The 17,200-nt window shown below is 35.9% G+C and overlaps 1 protein-coding gene across 1 annotated transcript in view; it reads left to right on the forward strand.

Moving 5' to 3' along the window:
- Window positions 1-10,064: 10,064 nt before the first annotated feature.
- The window catches only part of LOC147915747 (adhesion G protein-coupled receptor B3-like), a 114,583-nt gene continuing 107,447 nt past the window's right edge, over window positions 10,065-17,200 (forward strand). The window contains exon 1 of the mRNA XM_087437837.1: window positions 10,065-10,153. Coding sequence (XP_087293963.1) covers window positions 10,065-10,153 — 89 coding nt within the window. The remainder of the gene's footprint in view (window positions 10,154-17,200) is intronic.

Below are 17,200 nucleotides of genomic sequence, written 5' to 3' on the forward strand. Positions count from 1 at the left end.
GATATTCAAACTCTAGTCTTCCCTCTAACTATTGTTCCAATTTTCTCCAATCTTTTCACAGTTACAGAATGAACAAACTTGACCACCATCTCCATTTTTTCCCCCTACTCTCCTTAAATACACGAAGTTAGTTTCCTTCCCTATATTCTAGAGAAACAGTGCTGAACACCAATTGTTTTAAATGCTCCCTTCCTGACTTTTACAAATAATATATAATCATTGTGGATAACCTGCAAAAGACAATGAATTTTAAAGACATGCAAAATTGTTTATTATTCACAGAGATAATACTCTGGGCCTTGTTTTTTCTCTTTTTAGATTTTTTATTTTATTTTATTTTTACTTTGCTTATAAGTGTAGCAGGAATATTTTCTTTGAGATCAAAATTTCTTGGAAAATGTTTTTCAAATGCTGCATTAATTTCATTGTTTCCTGGTTGTTGCTTAGTTTCTGATTGTTTGCTATTTCAGGTGATTCTGCCCTAAACGTTTGATCATATCTCTACTATTTTTAATCAGATATATTCAGGAAAGTAAAATTGCTGGGTCAAAGAATATTGACAATTTTAGAATTCTTAGTAAAAACTGCCAAATTCCTGAAGACAAAGTTTGAAGTAGTTTAGATTTAAATAGCATTCTTTGAGGGCTCATTTCGTGATGCTCTTCAAAGTATTGTCTAACTTTTAACTTTTGCCAATCTAATAGATTAAACAAATTGTCGTTATTGTAGTTCATCTTATTTGGGTTGCTAGTGGAGTGAGCATGTTTCTTAGTTATTATCATTTTTTTGTCTGTCAACTGTGTGTTCATGTAACATTTCTGCCAACATCTTCCCTGGTGTGTTGTTAAACCTTAGATTGTATTTATGAAGTTTCTGATAAACACAATCTTTTATTGTGTACAGAAAGCCTTCCACAGTAGAATCTGTCACATCTATGCATATCTGCTGTGTAATCGCCACTTCCTCTTCCTTTCTTTTTGCTTCTTCTTTTCCTTCACCCATTTCCTCTTCCTCTTGCCACTTAACTGCAGGACATTAGACAACTTTATTCATCATTCAAAGTCTCAAAGGAACATAATACACACACAAAGGATAATTGCACAGAGTAAATAAGATAATATTGTGCGGCACTCAGCATGGTGTCTGAGACACTCAATAATTCTGATTAAAATTTGTAGTTTTGCTTCATATAGCTTTTGTATATTTATTGTTAAATTAATTGCTTTTTTACTCTGTTTTTAGTATGTTTTTAAAAGTTGTTTATAATTTACTATTGATGATTCAGCAAAGCTATTAATTTGAGTATTTTTTATCATGTATTCAGACATAAAGAACTCTTATTAATTCTACCAGTTTTAAAATTGGTCTTTCTATGTAAATAATTCTGTTTTCTGCAAATAAAGACAGTTTATTTCTTTTCCCAAGATTGTTTGTTATATAAATGCTTTGAGTCTAATTGTGTTGGATGTGCTTCTAAACCAATGTGAAATAATCATTGTTATTATGAGCATCCTTGTTTTGTACTTTTTACTTGTCAGGATAGCTCTAAAGTTTCATTACTAAGTGTGATATGACTATTGACTTGAGACTTTTGTTGTTGTTTTTCCTAATCATATTAAGGATTCCCAGTTTCAAAAGGATTTTTTTTTTTTAAGATTTTTTTATTTATGTATTTATTTTCCCCCCAAAGCCCCAGTAGATAGTTGTATGTCATAGCTGCACATCCTTCCAGTTGCCGTATGTGGGACGCGGCCCCAGCATGGCCGGAGAAGCGGTGTGTGGCCGGGATCCGAACCCGGGCCGTCAGCAGTGGAGCGCGCACGCTTAACCGCTAAGCCACGGGGCCGGCCCCAAAAGGATTGTAATTAAGGAAAGTTGATGGATTTCAGGCTTTTCCATATCTATTTAAATTATATTTTTCTCAAAGATTTCCCAATATTAATACATAGTTAACTCATTGAATGGACCCTTACTTAGTTGTGAGAGATTTTTCCTCTCATGCACTATTAATTTCATCCTAGTATTTTATTTAGGATTCTCATATAAGTTATTTTGCTTTATGGTTTTTATTTTTAACCATCTTTGTCAGATTTTGCTATCCATGTTATCCTAATTTTATAAAACAAATTAAGTAGCTTTTCATCTTTTTAAAGTTCGTAACATTTTGTATATATCAGGAAATGATTTTGTTAAAGTAGAAGTTTAAAAGTCAACCCCTCCCCCATGCCTATGAATCTGGTCCTTATTTGCATATAGTTCTTTAACAACATTTTCTATGTCATCTTTGTTTATTAGACAATTAAATATTTCTCCTGCCTCTTGTTTCTCCTGCCTCTTGAATTACTATTGCTAATTTTTTATGAAAATTATTAATTTTAATGAAATCTTAATATTAATATTTACAAACATAATATTCTCTTTAATATTCAAATCAATAAATTATGTAGTTATCTACTACCCTTTTAATTTGTATATGTATTTTTATTTCTTTATTGGATTTGTTAGAGTCTGAGAAAGACACATCTCTTGGCTTTATCTATCAACGATCAACTCTAAGGTTTTTCTACTTCTAATCAACATATTTCTTCTTTTATCTCTTTGGAAATTATTTTATTCTTGAGGATCACCAATGATTACCTAACCTCCAAATCTAGGAACTTCTTAACCCCGGAGAGCCTTCCTTTTATTCATCGAATGTGTGTCAGCTAGACTTTCCTGGTGAAACACTCTCCTGAACGCCGCCCTGGTTTTTTGGTCTACTTTCACTCTTTCTCTTCATCTTACTTCCAAGTTCTGCTTTCCTCTTCCGATTCCAAATGTGGACCTTCTCCAAAAGTGGCTCATGGTCCTGGTTTGCTTTGTAGACCTCACCAGCCTCCATCACAGTGAAAAGTCAATAATCCTATATGCTCATATGGCTGTTCTTAATCCATCTGCTAACTTTTCCATTAAGAAGTTTCACTCCACCTTAAACTCAAAGTGAAGTCATAAACTTCCCACAACTAATTCCATGTTGTGACTTCCTGATGCTGATAGAGAGTATTGTTTCTATTACTTCTAAATCTTTTTATCTTTAATGCTGAAGTTATCCAAATCCTCATCCCCTCCCTTGGCTACAGAAACTAATCCACTCCTGTATTTATAGTTGACATCCTGTCATCAAAGCATCTCCCACTGGTGCTCTCTCCTCTTTTTCTGACAGCACCCGAGCTGGCAAGCAAGGCTAGTAATTTAAGGGAATGTCCAGTCAGGAAATATTTCAATCTCCCCTAAATTTACCAGTGATTCTCCAGAGGCCTCCCCTTTTCCTTCTTTTGGAAGAAAATCTGTCAGTACTCTTACCTTGGGATTACTTTCAATGTTGAAGCTACTCTTGTGTCCCTGGGAGATGTTGGAGATTTTAATTCAGTAAATTTGTTCTCAAATGTGAAATCTTTGCATTATTAGGTAACCCCTGGTACAAGTTCTCAAGAAAACCTCCTAACATCTTATTACACATGCCTCCCCGCAAAAGAGAGTCCAAAACCTGGACATGATGTTAGTAAGAATTTTTGGTAGTGGAGTGGGATACACATAATTTATTTTTTCTGGTATCTTTATTTTCTATAATGACCCTGAGTTACTTTTATATGAGGGAAGAATGCGCTGCCTTTATATATTTACTTTTAGTGTTGTAGAACAAAGAACATGGACCTAACACAGACGTACCTAATTTTGAATCTCAGCTCTTTAATTTATAGTGTAACTGGAGATTCTTACATTATCCTTCACTTCCTCATCTCTACATTGGGTGAGGGAGTAAGAATTCTGATTTCATAGAAATATACATGAGGTAAGAAATTCCGTCTTCATACCCAAGGGTAGCAACATAGTAGGTGCTAAGAAAATGTTGGTATCCTCGCTCAACCTCAAAAGAAAGAAAATATTGGCACACATTTATGTGGACTCTGAGTTAATTTCATGTTTCACTTTATGGTAACTTTGTTAATGTATTTGTTGATACCGCTTACTGGTTGTTCTCAGGGTGGGACTTAAATGGTTGTAACCACCCTTTTCCAGACAATCTGCTACTTAAAGCCTGGAGATTGCCTTTTATAGAATCAGTGTGAGATTTGGAGGGCAAAACCTGAGGTCAAGACAGCAAATCATGAACGTACTTTAAATGCCTAAGTCACTATATTCAGTGAGACACTCTGTATACCAGCATAAGTTGCTCTCCATCTTCAGAGGAGGCTGCAAGAGAAGAGATTTAGCATTATTAAAAAGAAAGTGTTCATTCAGTAGACTTATCAAAACGGATTCAGCAGTGTTGCAAAAGTGACGTAAGAATTGATGGAGCATTTCTACTCAATCTGGTCATTTAACTTCACTAATTTCCTTGGTATTTGCAAAAAAAATGGCTTATGGCTAGTAATTACTTTTTTAGCTGGTGATGTCTTTTCATTTGCAAATTTATTTCTGGGAAAGTTTGAATGTTAGCTTTTTGGAAAATGACTTTATTTGCTACACAAAGGTCATTCTTAAATGTCAAACATCATTTGGTAGTTGTTCGTGTTTCATTTTTTTAATGTCTGGAAGGATATTTTTTTCCAGACTTGTTTTTGAGGTCAATCTAGCATTTTGAGGTAGTGGGAAATTCTGGTTCTCTGAAACCATAGGGCTTGAGAAAAACATAGAGCACTGTTAGACAGAAAAATTAAGTTCTTGTGTGATTCAGTTGTGACCTTTATGAGTAATTAACAGAGTGCTTGTCTGGTAAAAGGAGTTCAATTCTTTCTCAGCATTTAGTAAGAAGAATTGAGTACTGTTGTGAGAATTTTATTCTTTTATTAAAATTGGAGTCAGAAAACCTTTACAGTCTGTAGAGGACATCAAAATTAATGCCTTTTCAGTATCAGTAACTTAAGAATTGAATATATAAATTTCTGTGATTTTTTTTAATATGTGCCTCTTCCAGAGTAAATCTAATGTGGGCTCACACTTTTAAATGCTTCATTGAAAATATAAATGCATCTTCTTATTTACGCTCAGTAAAGGGAATTTTGGTAGAGGCAAAATTAAAAAGACGTGTTGCCAAGGGTGAAAACATTAGAGAAGAAGCCATATGATGCATTACTCACCATTAAAATGTTTCCATTATATCCAACCTCATGTTAATGATACTAGAAGGTTACATTATTTTTTTTTGGTGAGGAAGATTAGCCCTGAGCTAACATCCGATGCCAATCCTCCTCTTTTTGCTGAGAAACATTGGCCCTTGGCTAACATTCGTGCCCATCTTCCTCTATTTTACATGGGACACCGCCACAGCATGGCTTGAGAAGTGGTGTGTTGATCCGCACCTGGTATCTGAACCTTCGAACCCTGGACCATTGAAACAGAGCGCACAAACTTAACCACTACACCATGGGGCCTGCCCCAAGGTTACACTATTTTTTAGGCCATCTTAATATCAATTCACATTGTGAGGCTCTTAATTTAGCATATTTTCCTTCCCATGAAGTATCAAGGAAAACCTACAAAGCAGTTGGAAGGGACCTGCAGCTGAGATTACAAAATCTCTGAACCTATGTTAGCCTGGTTATATATTCCACCATAATTAAAACCACAAAACCACATATTCCAATTTGGGGCCATAAACCATACAAAGTGCAAGGATATAATATTAATTTTAAAGTTGAAAGGGAGTCTAGTGGTCTTATTAACTATAAGGCCTTATACTTGACAGCATGGCTTGGGCATCAGTGAAATGTGATTTTTTGAGTCCCAGACCCAACACATCTTAGCTATATAATGATGGACAAGTAACATAACCTCTTGAAACCTCATCATCTCCATATCTAAAATGGGACTAATAATAGAACCTAGCTTATGAGGAAGATAGCGCTTAATTGTAATGCCTAACTCATTGGAAAGAATTCAAGCAACATGGCAGAATGAGCTGATGTGAATGCAACCTAGACCTGCTAAAAACTCATAGAAATGTTGGATAATAGGTAAATAAAAAACAGATCAGTGATTCCCAGAGGGGAGGGGGTTTGGGAGTGGATGAAAAGGATGAAGGAAGTCAATTGTAGGGTGATGAGTGGTAACTAGACTTTGGGGGGGTCGATCCCTTTGTAGTGTGTACATATGTCTAATTATAACATTGTACACCTAAAACTTATATAATTGAGAAAAAAAGTAAATACAGCAAAAATGAGGCAAGCTGGAAAGAAAGGGAAATGTATAGGTGTCCATAAAATATAATAGCAACAATAAAAACCTAAAATATTAAGGGTCAGCTGGGGGGTTTTAACTGTTTTGCACAGTTATAAGCTCTAAATGGCTAAGAATTAGGATTTCCTTGCTTCTTCATGGAGAAGAGTGTCCTTGGCCTGTGTAGGTTTGGGGAACTAAACTCAATCCAACAACATAAAGCCTGGGGTCTCAAAGAGCTACCCTCTCTGTCAAAGGAGGTCTAGAGAAATTACACTCAATGGCCCTGGGAAGCAGTGAGAAGGAAGCTTGCCTTCTTTCAGGAGTCTTGGTAGGGAAATCAAAAGGCACCCCACACACAGACAAAAAGAAACAAATGCTAGCACACACCATGCGGGTGTACGATGTGAATTTATCCTTTTTGATGTACCAACCTAAAGCCAAGATATTTGTTGCTGTGGAAGGACATTTTTACAGAGTCCTCATAGCAGTTTCACAGAAGGAAAAAATACTATGCAAGATGAACCCTCAATAGAAATAAGATAAAAATAATAATAATAAGACAAAGCAAAATAAACTACAGGAGAAAACAAAGACCATGCAGGAGAATCAGCAAACACAACACAAGGAGCACACTAAGAAGCAAAAACAAAATCCTTAAATAAACCATAAAAGAGATATGTTTAAAGTGATTAAAAAAAAAGAGTAGGAATAATAAAGAAAATAAAGATAAAGAATAATAAGGAAAGAATAAATATAGAACAGCATGAAAAAAAGTGGGTTTGGAAAAAATAGAACTACCAAAAATAAGACATATAATCACTGAAATTAAAAATTCAGGACCAGCTCTGTGGCATGGTGGTTGGGTTAGGCACACTCCACTTTGGCGGCCCGGGTTCATGGGTTTGGATTCTGGGTGCAGACCTACACCACTTGTCAGCCATGCTGTGGCAGCGACCCATATATAAAGTGGAGAAAGACTGGCACAGTTGTTAGCTCAGGGCTAGTCTCCCTCAAGCAAATAAAAAAGAGGAAGATTGACAACAGATGTTAGCTGAGGCAACTTTTCCTCAGCAAAAAAAACAAACAAAAAAAAACCATCAGTAGATGGGTTAAGCACTAATTTGGATGCTGTCAAGGGAAATGTTTGTGAATTGAAAAATAGATCTGAGGAAATCACCCAAATGCAGTGAGTAAGATTAAGATCATGATATTATTCAATAATAATAATAATTTTCCCCTTCTTCTCTCTCTTTTTCCTCTCTCTCCTTTCCAAAGTGCTTCTCAATCACTTACAAGGCACAAGATGCACTGATGGAGAAAAGACTCCTATTCTTACAAAGCTCATGTTTTAGTGGGTTGATGGATACAGTTATTAAATAAAAAAAAACATATTGATAAGTTCTGTATAGAGGATTAAAATCTGGTCTTAGAGAATGGCTGTGTAAGGTACTTTGTACTTGGTGGTCCTCTTGGAGAGCCTCTTGAAGGAGGTGAAATTTTAGCTTAGATAAAAATGACAAGAATGAATCAGGCATGCAAAGATCAGAAGAGTTTCCCAGTTAAAGCAATCAATTAGTACAAAGGAGAAATGACCTTTGTATGCTTAAGGAACTAAAAGAGGGCCAGTGTGGCTCGAACATGGTGAGTAATGGGGAGAAGGATATGAGATGATCTTGGAGCTGTAGGCTGGAGCAGCTTATACAGGGCTCTTAATAAGAGCCAGGATAAGGAGTTTGAATTTTATTCTAAGAGTCGGGAAGACATAAAAAGACTTTAAGAAGGGGATTTATTTACCTTTTAAAGGATCTGTCTGTCTGCTATGTGGAAAATGGATTGTAAGCAGGGGAAGTGGTGGTGGGGTGGGGGTTGGGGCAGTTAAGAGGCTACTGCAATGGTCAAAGTGCTAGAGGCTGGGGGGTTTGGACTGGAGTGGTAGTGGTGGAGATAAAGAGATTTAGGGCATACTTTGGATGGAGATATCACAGGACTTGAAAGTTAACAGAATATGGGGTTTGGGGAGAGAGAAAAATCACAGATTCTAAGAATTAGAGTTAAATCTACGTAGGAATTATCTCTACAATATTCATTAGTCACACAGCCACTGCTTAAGAACTTCCAGTGATCAAAAGCTTGGTACTTCACATGGCCACCCATTCCTTTTTATGCACCTCAGATTGTTAGAAAATTCTTCCTATGGATTTGACCCTTCTCCCCTAATTCTTTCCTAATAAACAACTTGGTTAATTTATTTATAATCCTTCTGCTGCGTGACAAGTTTCCAAATAGTCAAAGAAAATTACCATTTCTTCTTGAGGTTTTCTTTTTTCCACACTAAATATTCTGTTTTTGATTCTAATAAGAGTCTATTTATATGGCACTTAGAACGTTGATAATTCCATATTGAAGTTTGATTCTTTAAATTTGCCCTAGATGCCCTACTGGATTCTCTTCTCTAAAGTGCCTGATCCGTTGGGCAGTCAAAATTTATGTCCAAAATAAGCCTGACACTAAACTATAATTTTTGAGATAGTTGTCACTCTACTTCTCACCCTCTTACCCCTCTGAGCACTCTTTTTTCCACGTATTTTACTTTATCAATATTCCTCTTTAAAAAAAAAAAAAAAGGATGACCATGACTAAACTAAATGCTAAGTAGTCCAAAAGTTCTGATTTCCATAATTTAAGAAATGCAACCAAAGTTTACACTGAGATCTGATGCAGCTATTTTACAATATTGACTCATCAAATTTTAGTCATCACAAAACCAGTATATCCATTTTAAAATAACTTGTGAAGCCAGGTATATACCAGCTGGGAAGATATACTCTGACACAAACTTCTGGCAAAGGAATAATAATATAAGGAATACCGAGATTTGAAGATAGATTATAATTAATTGGAGAATACCAGGTAAAACATCAAAAAAATTGAAAACTACAACATAAAAGGAGATATTTTTCCTTCAGAGAAGCAAAATCTTACTTGCTTCTCCCACCTCAGTCTTGGTGAAAAAGTTCGCTGTAATTGGGTAATCAGCGCTAGTGTCCCCTGTGAAGGTTGGGGTGAGGGAGGAAGTGAAATAGGGAAGGATTTAGCATGTAAGAGATACCATCCTTAACCCCGTTTGCCTGTCCTTGGCTACCAGCCCCACAGAAACCTAGGCTTTGGTATTCAGTAGACAACTTCAGACTCCTTGCTAGATTATGTTAAGGTTTGCATGTGGTTCAGAAATCACAAATCAGCTGAAGGACCATGTTGAATGGACATTACCAATATAAGCTACCCAGAGACCAGGTAAATTTCTAAGGTTGACCAGGTCCATTTATAATCCTAGAGTTGTCATCAGTGAGCTTCCAAATTCTCCACGCTTCTGAGGACTATCTTTACTGTAATTTTTAAGCAAACACTTGGCTTAAGCTGCCACATAATTTAGAACTAGAAATTTAATATTTCCCTAATATTCCTAAGGACTCTTTGAGGGAGGGGTTACATATATTCCTGTCCACTCTTACACGTATTTTAACTAGATTATCCATCAGTGCTTTATATTTTGCTTCTGGGGATGTACTCTTTATTCTGTCCCTTGCCAACCTCAACATGAAATCAATCTTCCTTTTCTTTAATCACCTTCTCTTAAATATCTCTAATACAGGGTAAAGTAGGCTTTTAATAAAAATTGGCTCAAGTGAAGAGGGATCATATTTCACCCCAGCATAGTATATACAGTATTCCCTCCTTATCCACGGTTTCGCTTTCTAGGATTTCAGTTACCCGTAGTAACCGTGGTTCAAAAATATTCAATGAAAAATTCCAGAAATAAACGATTCATAAGTTTTCAATTCTGTGCCATTCTGAGTGACGTGATGAAATCTCGAGCCGTCCCACTCCATCTCGCCCAGGATGTGAATCACCCCTTTGTCCAGCGGATCCGCGCTGTATACACCACCCACCCGTGAGTCATGTCTCAGTTACCAGATCGACTGTCCTGGTATCGCAATGCTTGTGTTCAAGTCACCCTTATTTTACTTAAAAATGGCCCCAAAACACAAGAGTAGTGATTCTGGCAATTCGGATATGCCAAAGAGAAGCTGTAAAGTGCTTTCTTTAAGTGAAAGGTGAAAGTTCTCCACTTAAAAAGGAAAGAAAAAAATCGTATGCTGAGGTTGCTAAGATCTACGGTAAGAACAAATTTTTTATCTGTGAAATTGTGAAGAAGGTAAGAGAAGTTTGTGCTAATTTTGCCATTGCACATCAAATATATATGTATAGGAAAAAATATATTATATACAGAGAGTTTGGTACTATCCATGATTTCAGGCATCCACTGGGGATCTTGGAAGGTATCCCCCACAGATAAGGAGGAACTACTGTACATTTCTACTTAAATATCAGTGTTATTAAAACTGCTTCTGATAGTCTTCAGTGAGGAATTTCTCGGTTTTCTCCTTTGGTCTCATCCTCCCACCATTTTTACGGACACCTCTCTCTGTATTCCTCTCCCAAGATCTTTTAACCTCACCTCCTTTCTCTACTGTGCCCAGGAAGCCTCACCTCCTCCCCCTGGCAGTCTCCATAAATCTCAAATGATTCCTCTGTTATTCTGTTATTCAGGTTTACAGATCAATCCTAAGGCCTGTTCTTACATCACTGAACTGGTCCATCAAGATATTTTGACAAGCTTAAGACAGTTTTCTGCATTATTTCTGGTCAGCTTTTATTTTTATTTTGCTATTTATTCATGAAATATTTATTTGGAGTACCATAAGTTTATTAAAATTAAATTTGAAATGCATAGCTAGGAGCAGCTCTCACAAGGGAAATGATTAGCTTGTTTTCCTCAATGCTAAGTTTGCCAGCAGAATATCTGGGTGGCACTGTTGTGTAGATGGTCTGGAAGATGCAGATCGGCCTGTGGGAGTGAGAGACTGTTAGTTGTTTGCCTAAAAGCGAGACCTAAGTCTACAGGAATGGGTGGAATTTCTGAGGGAGGGAATGTTGAGGGAGAACTCACATTTAGAGGATAAGAGTCACCAAGGCGAGGAGGGAGACAGAAAAGTATCAGGAGGAGGAAGAAAATCAAAGTGTCAGCTCTGAAAGCCAGGGGAGGTGAGCATTTTGAGAAAAGTTATGGGGTGGAGGAGGGTGGGAGAGTGTCAGGAGCTGAAGGAATCCAGATGAATGTGATGGCTTCTGAGAGAAAACTCACTTTCAGGAGAGCAGTTTCCTCCAAGCAAGGAGGCTTGAAGTCAGGATGGCTGACATCACTGGGTGAGAGGAAGTGAGGAACTAGAAGACATGCTTTGAAAGGTTTCCGCGGGGAGGAAAGAGAATTGTTCAGAGAATGAAATGGGCAGTGACGTGTTTTGCGCTTACTCTTTTAACAATCAGAAATCAGAAGTTCGGTTTCCCCAGAGAGAGTTCTTAGTGAATACGTAGGGGGCTGAGATGGAACCAGAGAGCAGCTTGTAGTGACTGGGAACCTCCACACAGACACGGAAGAAAACCAGGGACAGGGGGTTAACTCCAGAGAAAAACACATTCAGTGTGTGCCCGGGGGGAAGTGTGGTCCTTGTACTGACAGGGAACACAGAGCACCAAGGCAGCTGAACGGGCAGACCAATGTCTACACACTGGGAACATTTCAGAACTCAGGGATAAAAAGAAAAATCCTAAAAACAAACTTCCAGAAAGTAAAGCAGATTCTCTTACAAGAAGACCTCTCATAGGCAATACCAGATGCCAGGATGCAGTGTAAACCTTATCTTCAAACTTCAGTGAGAAAAAAACTTGACCTGAAGTTTCTGGGCCTGGTGAAACTGACATTCAAATGTGAGGGCAAGATAAATCAATTTTAGACCCCTTCTCAGTTAAAGGATAACTTGAGCAAAATTAAAAACAAATCCAAGGAAAAAGATTAGCAAAGAAATTAATGCAACTAATACTTAAGGGTAAATTATTGAAGCACTACTTACAAATGCGCAGTTTGGAAATAAGTGGCATATGCGTGTCCAGGCAGAGGAGAGGTAATGGCACACCCAAAAGTCTCGTCTTGGTTTGGGAAAGAGTGCAGGTATTGATTCACTAAAGATATTGATGGATCTAGAAATATATTTAAGTACATGTGATAAAATTAGCGTATAAGAATTGAGTAACTGAGGTAGAATATCTAGAGAAAAAAATCTAACAGTGAAAAGTCCTATCAATCCAAAAAAATTAGGAAAGGGAAAAAATGTAGAAACAACAAGAAAACATGCTAAAGAGAGACTCCAGTGTAAGATGGAAGAAATAAGTTCAACATTTTAATGAATACAATAAATGTCAATGGATTTAATTTCCTATTAAAAGGAAGAGGATCAGATGGGATTTTTAAAATCCAACCGTGTGTGTTCTGTATAAGATATATGCTTAAAATAAAATGACGCTCAGGGCCTGAAAATAAAAAAAGGAAAAAAGATTTAGCAGATAAACGTGTTAACAAAGCAGGAATAATAGTATTAATATCCGGCAAAATTGTAATAAATATGAAAAATCACTAATCAGGATAAAAACGTATGTTGTATTTGATAAAAATCAGAGACCAAGAAGATCTAGCATAGTCTCTTCCTACACTACTTGTTATGAAGGATATCAGGATAAACATTTGGGAGGGGATGTGACAATATCTACCAAAATTTAAATTGTGCTTCCTCACAGCAAAACCACTTCTAGGACTATCTCGTCTGGTAGCAAACCTTTGAAGACAGCATAAATGTCTAGCAATAGGAGAACAGAGAGGAATAGTATAATGAAAGTATATTTTTGTCTTCTTGAGTAGTTTTAAAAAACAAAACTTTTTAAAAGATATAATAGAGTGGAATAAGAAATAAATATTCTCTTCTGAGGTATATAGAGACTGGATCCGTGTATAACAAAATCAATTAAAATTAAAAAGAAAGAAAACTCTAAAAACAATACAAGAGAAACCAATGAGACCACAGTATTATTTGGGCTGTGGTGACATGGCTTTTGTGTCAACAGTTTTAATTGAAATGGTCCTCTCAACCAACTTCTGTTGAATGATATGGATGAGATATGCACTTAAATTAGTCTATGAATAAAAGAATGAAATAAAAAGTCATTAATCTGACTAATCTGTGTATATATCTGCTTATAATTAACCTTCCTAAAGAGCTGGCTAGTAAATTTAATATTCATATAAGATTTTAAAGGCCTCATATATTAGACTAGGAATAACTGTAAAATTTGCTCTCACAAAAACAAATTTTGTCTGCTCTGTTCCCTGCTGTATCTCCAGGGCCTAGAATCCCATCTGGAATGTGATAAGTGCCCATTTAATTTTTGCTGAACAGGTGAAATTCATTCATTCCCAAATGCCTTTGAAAGTGTATTGTCTTCTAAATAAAACTCCCTCTCCAAGGCTGTCACCAATATTCCATTCATAATTAGCAACTTGTGGTTCCAACCCTGAATAGCCTGCCGTTTCACATCTCTACATCCTCTATTCACACGTTCCTTGAGTCCTTAGGTCACTATTGAGGCCTACCCTTTTCCCTCCAGAAGAACCTGGCTTCAATCACTAGGTGACTCTCATTTTTGTCCTTCCAGGGAGCCTCTGCCGTCATCCCCAGAACAGCACCCCCTCTGTTTGGAGGCCCCTACAGTGCCTACTCCCACACAGAGAAAGCGTAGCAGGAAAGCAGTCAAGCCCTGTTCTAGTTAGGAAAACATAGAAATACTTCATCCACGGACAATTCGCTTTACTTTCCTATATTTCAGATTCCCTAAGATCTTACTAGGTCATGTTAGCAATAAGATTTTTCAAATCTTATACTATGAGAGTTTAGTCCTCTGCCAAAAGGGCAAGATCTTACAGCCAAGCATCTTATTTTGCCAGGGATGTGCTAATGTGCTGAATTAAACTCTGATACAGGCCAACAAGAAAAGACATTAAACTACTAGTTTACTCCTGGAGGTGGGATTGCATTCATCATTTATGTGCTTCTACATTTATGTTCTTCATCACCAAGTAAAATATTTTTCAAGCAAATCATTACTAATAGTTTATAAAAATTCAATAGTAATTTCAAAAAGAGATGAGGTCATAAAAGACAATTGGATAATATATAAGAAATATTAACAAATAATTCCTACATGATTATGTGCATTGATGATTTCTTACGTGGAACAGTGCATCCAATTTACTAACATTTCCCAGAATGAAGACAGAATAAGCATAAAAATGATGATTTAAGGATTTACACCCCAAATTTCCTGGAATCATTCTAGGTAAGATGTTTCATCATATAATTTTCAAACACATGTTTGAGGAGATCTAAAAAAAAAAAAATTCATCATTCTATGTAATTATTTCAAAGTTCCTATTTGGAATGAAAATAAATTAAAATATAACGTCAATGTCTAAAAGTATTTACACTAAATATATTTGATAATTGCTTCTATAAAATATTTTGTTTCATACTTTAACAACTTAATTGAATTGGTCGCTATAATCAGGTGTCTAAATATAGCAATGGAGCCGAGAAATAATTTGAAGGAAAGAATATCAATTCATCTCTTAAATTTCAGTGATGGATTTCTCAGATTCCTAATATTTACTAATATGCCCTATTTTATTTTAAATATTTATTAATATTAATTTTTAATTTTCTCAAAATTTATTTAATGTAATTATTTCCTGATACATCTTAACTTTTTATATAACTGTCATTCTTAAATTCTTTGGAAGTTGTCGTCTATCTGCTTCTTCTATTTCTGTTTGGTTTGTTGGGAAAATGAAAATTGTATATTTATAATCAACAGTAAAAAGTATTTTTTAACCAATGTCCTTCAAGATTTCAACTAATGATGTCCAATTCTAAAATTCCGTGTTTCTAATAATTCATGCCAGTTCTGGAAATGTCTTTGATGTTACAGACTCCAGGCTTTTCCCCCATTAGCTCTATCTTTTCGTAAAGCACCTGGCTACATAGGCACTCGACAAATGGTTGTTGAGTGATAGAATACAATTTTTAAATCTGATCACATTTCAAAAAATATTTTAAAAAATCTTATAAAACAGAAGGATATCATAATGACTGATGATGTGGGCTGCTCTTCACTGTCTAAATATTTCCCAGCTATATTATGCACAAAAAAACCTGCCTGCAAAGTAATTGTGCCAACTCTACTTCCAATAAGTGTAAAAATAAATGAACAAATCCAATAACTTATAGTCCTGACTAAATATAACCTAGAATACCTCAAATATAATAATCTCATTTCAGAAAATATCTTGTTCTTTCTTAACAGAATTTATTTGTCTACACCACCATAATCCAGCCAGGTAATAGAATCATTCTTCTGCCAACAAGTTATGCATTTAATAGTCTTACTTGTTATGGTATGACAAACGAAATGTCACTTCAGATGTATAGTTGCATGGCTTAAAACATGTATTTTCTCTTTGGAGATCTATTAGCAAGTTGTAGTTAAGGGTAATACATTATTTTGGAAATTAATATAAAAAGTATGTCTCAAGTATAGCTTAATATTGTGGTTAAAATAAATGATTTTACAAATTTCAAAGGATTAGGCCATGTTTAGTGGATTTCTTTGGGCTATGAGCTTTAGAATATCAGAGACTATTTCTTATTTATCTTTGTAACTTTAGTACCTAACACATTAAGTAATTAATAAATGCTTATTGACAAAAATTAAGCTCTGTTTTAGAGCATTAACCTTGTTTAGGGTAGTGAGATTTAAGTTCTAAAGAAGGTAATATTGCAATTATTTTAATAGTAACCTGAATATATTTGTGGATAATAAACCCTGTTGACAGAAGAAATGTTGACCATGATAATCATACATAACTAACTTTCAAGTGCTTCACTAAGACTTTTATTTCCCCATCGAACTGTTCACCAAGCAAGTTAAAGAACTGGTTCTAGATGTCTAGAAACTTGCATTTTGGAAAGGCAATTCTTAACATGAAATTTATTTATATAATCAGTAAATGTTGAACCCCAGGTATGTGCAAAGCAGGAAGTGATTTTAAAACTCGTAAGCCATACTTCTTGTAATAGAAGTTTATAATCTGGTAGGAGGAATAAGACATTTAATTATTGAATAATTAAAATGAGATTCCATTATTGATACAAAGCAAAATATAAGTTAAGGAAAGCAGAGGCTGACATGGTTGGTTGATTAGGAAGTAGGTCACGGAGGTGGTGCCATTGGAGTCGGACGTGGAGTGGGGTGTTAGTGCAGGCGTGGCTAGAGGAGCGGGTCCTTAAAGTGGAGGAAGATGAGAGAAAGGGGGCAGTGGCTTGACTGTTTCCATGACAAAAAGCAGTGCAGTTTGGCCATAGAATGTAAGTAGGACGTAACTCTGAGAGTTTGTTAAGAAGCAATAATGGCCTGGGCTAGGATGGTTTCTGTGGAAATGCGAAGGGAAGTTAGCTAACAATGTGAAGTTAGTATTACACTGCAAGATAGAATGCAGTCATAACTGCTACCCATTCATCTGATGTTCTGCTCATCTATACATTGAAAAATAAACACATGGGAAAATAACAAATGGATATGTGTGTTTTGACTTTTTGATGACTTCAATTTCACATTATTGTAATCCTTGACTGCCAGACAAAAACTTCATAACTGACAATTGACTGTCAAGAGTCAGTTTTCAAGTCTATTCGTCTCTTAATGATCTACTTATGTATTCCTGGATTGGGGAAGAAAAGACATAAAGCCATATTTAAGGCAATACTCTTTCACGTAACATTGACTGTATCTCACTGCCAGAGATGACTGCTTTTCCTCAAGAAGCACAGTGGAAGAGTCTATGAGAAAATATGCCTAAACATGGGGGCCACCTCCAGTCATTTGAGTTTTACACAAGAACACAGTTATTTACCCATCACTTCATCGATACCATCAACATCAAGATATAGGAAATAACCCTGTATTTTCATAAGCCATGCACGATGTGTACATACAC

This window comes from Ceratotherium simum, chromosome 13 (genome assembly GCF_057802395.1).
Source record: "Ceratotherium simum simum isolate JZ-2026a chromosome 13, ASM5780239v1, whole genome shotgun sequence".
NCBI classification, from domain to species: domain Eukaryota; kingdom Metazoa; phylum Chordata; class Mammalia; order Perissodactyla; family Rhinocerotidae; genus Ceratotherium; species Ceratotherium simum.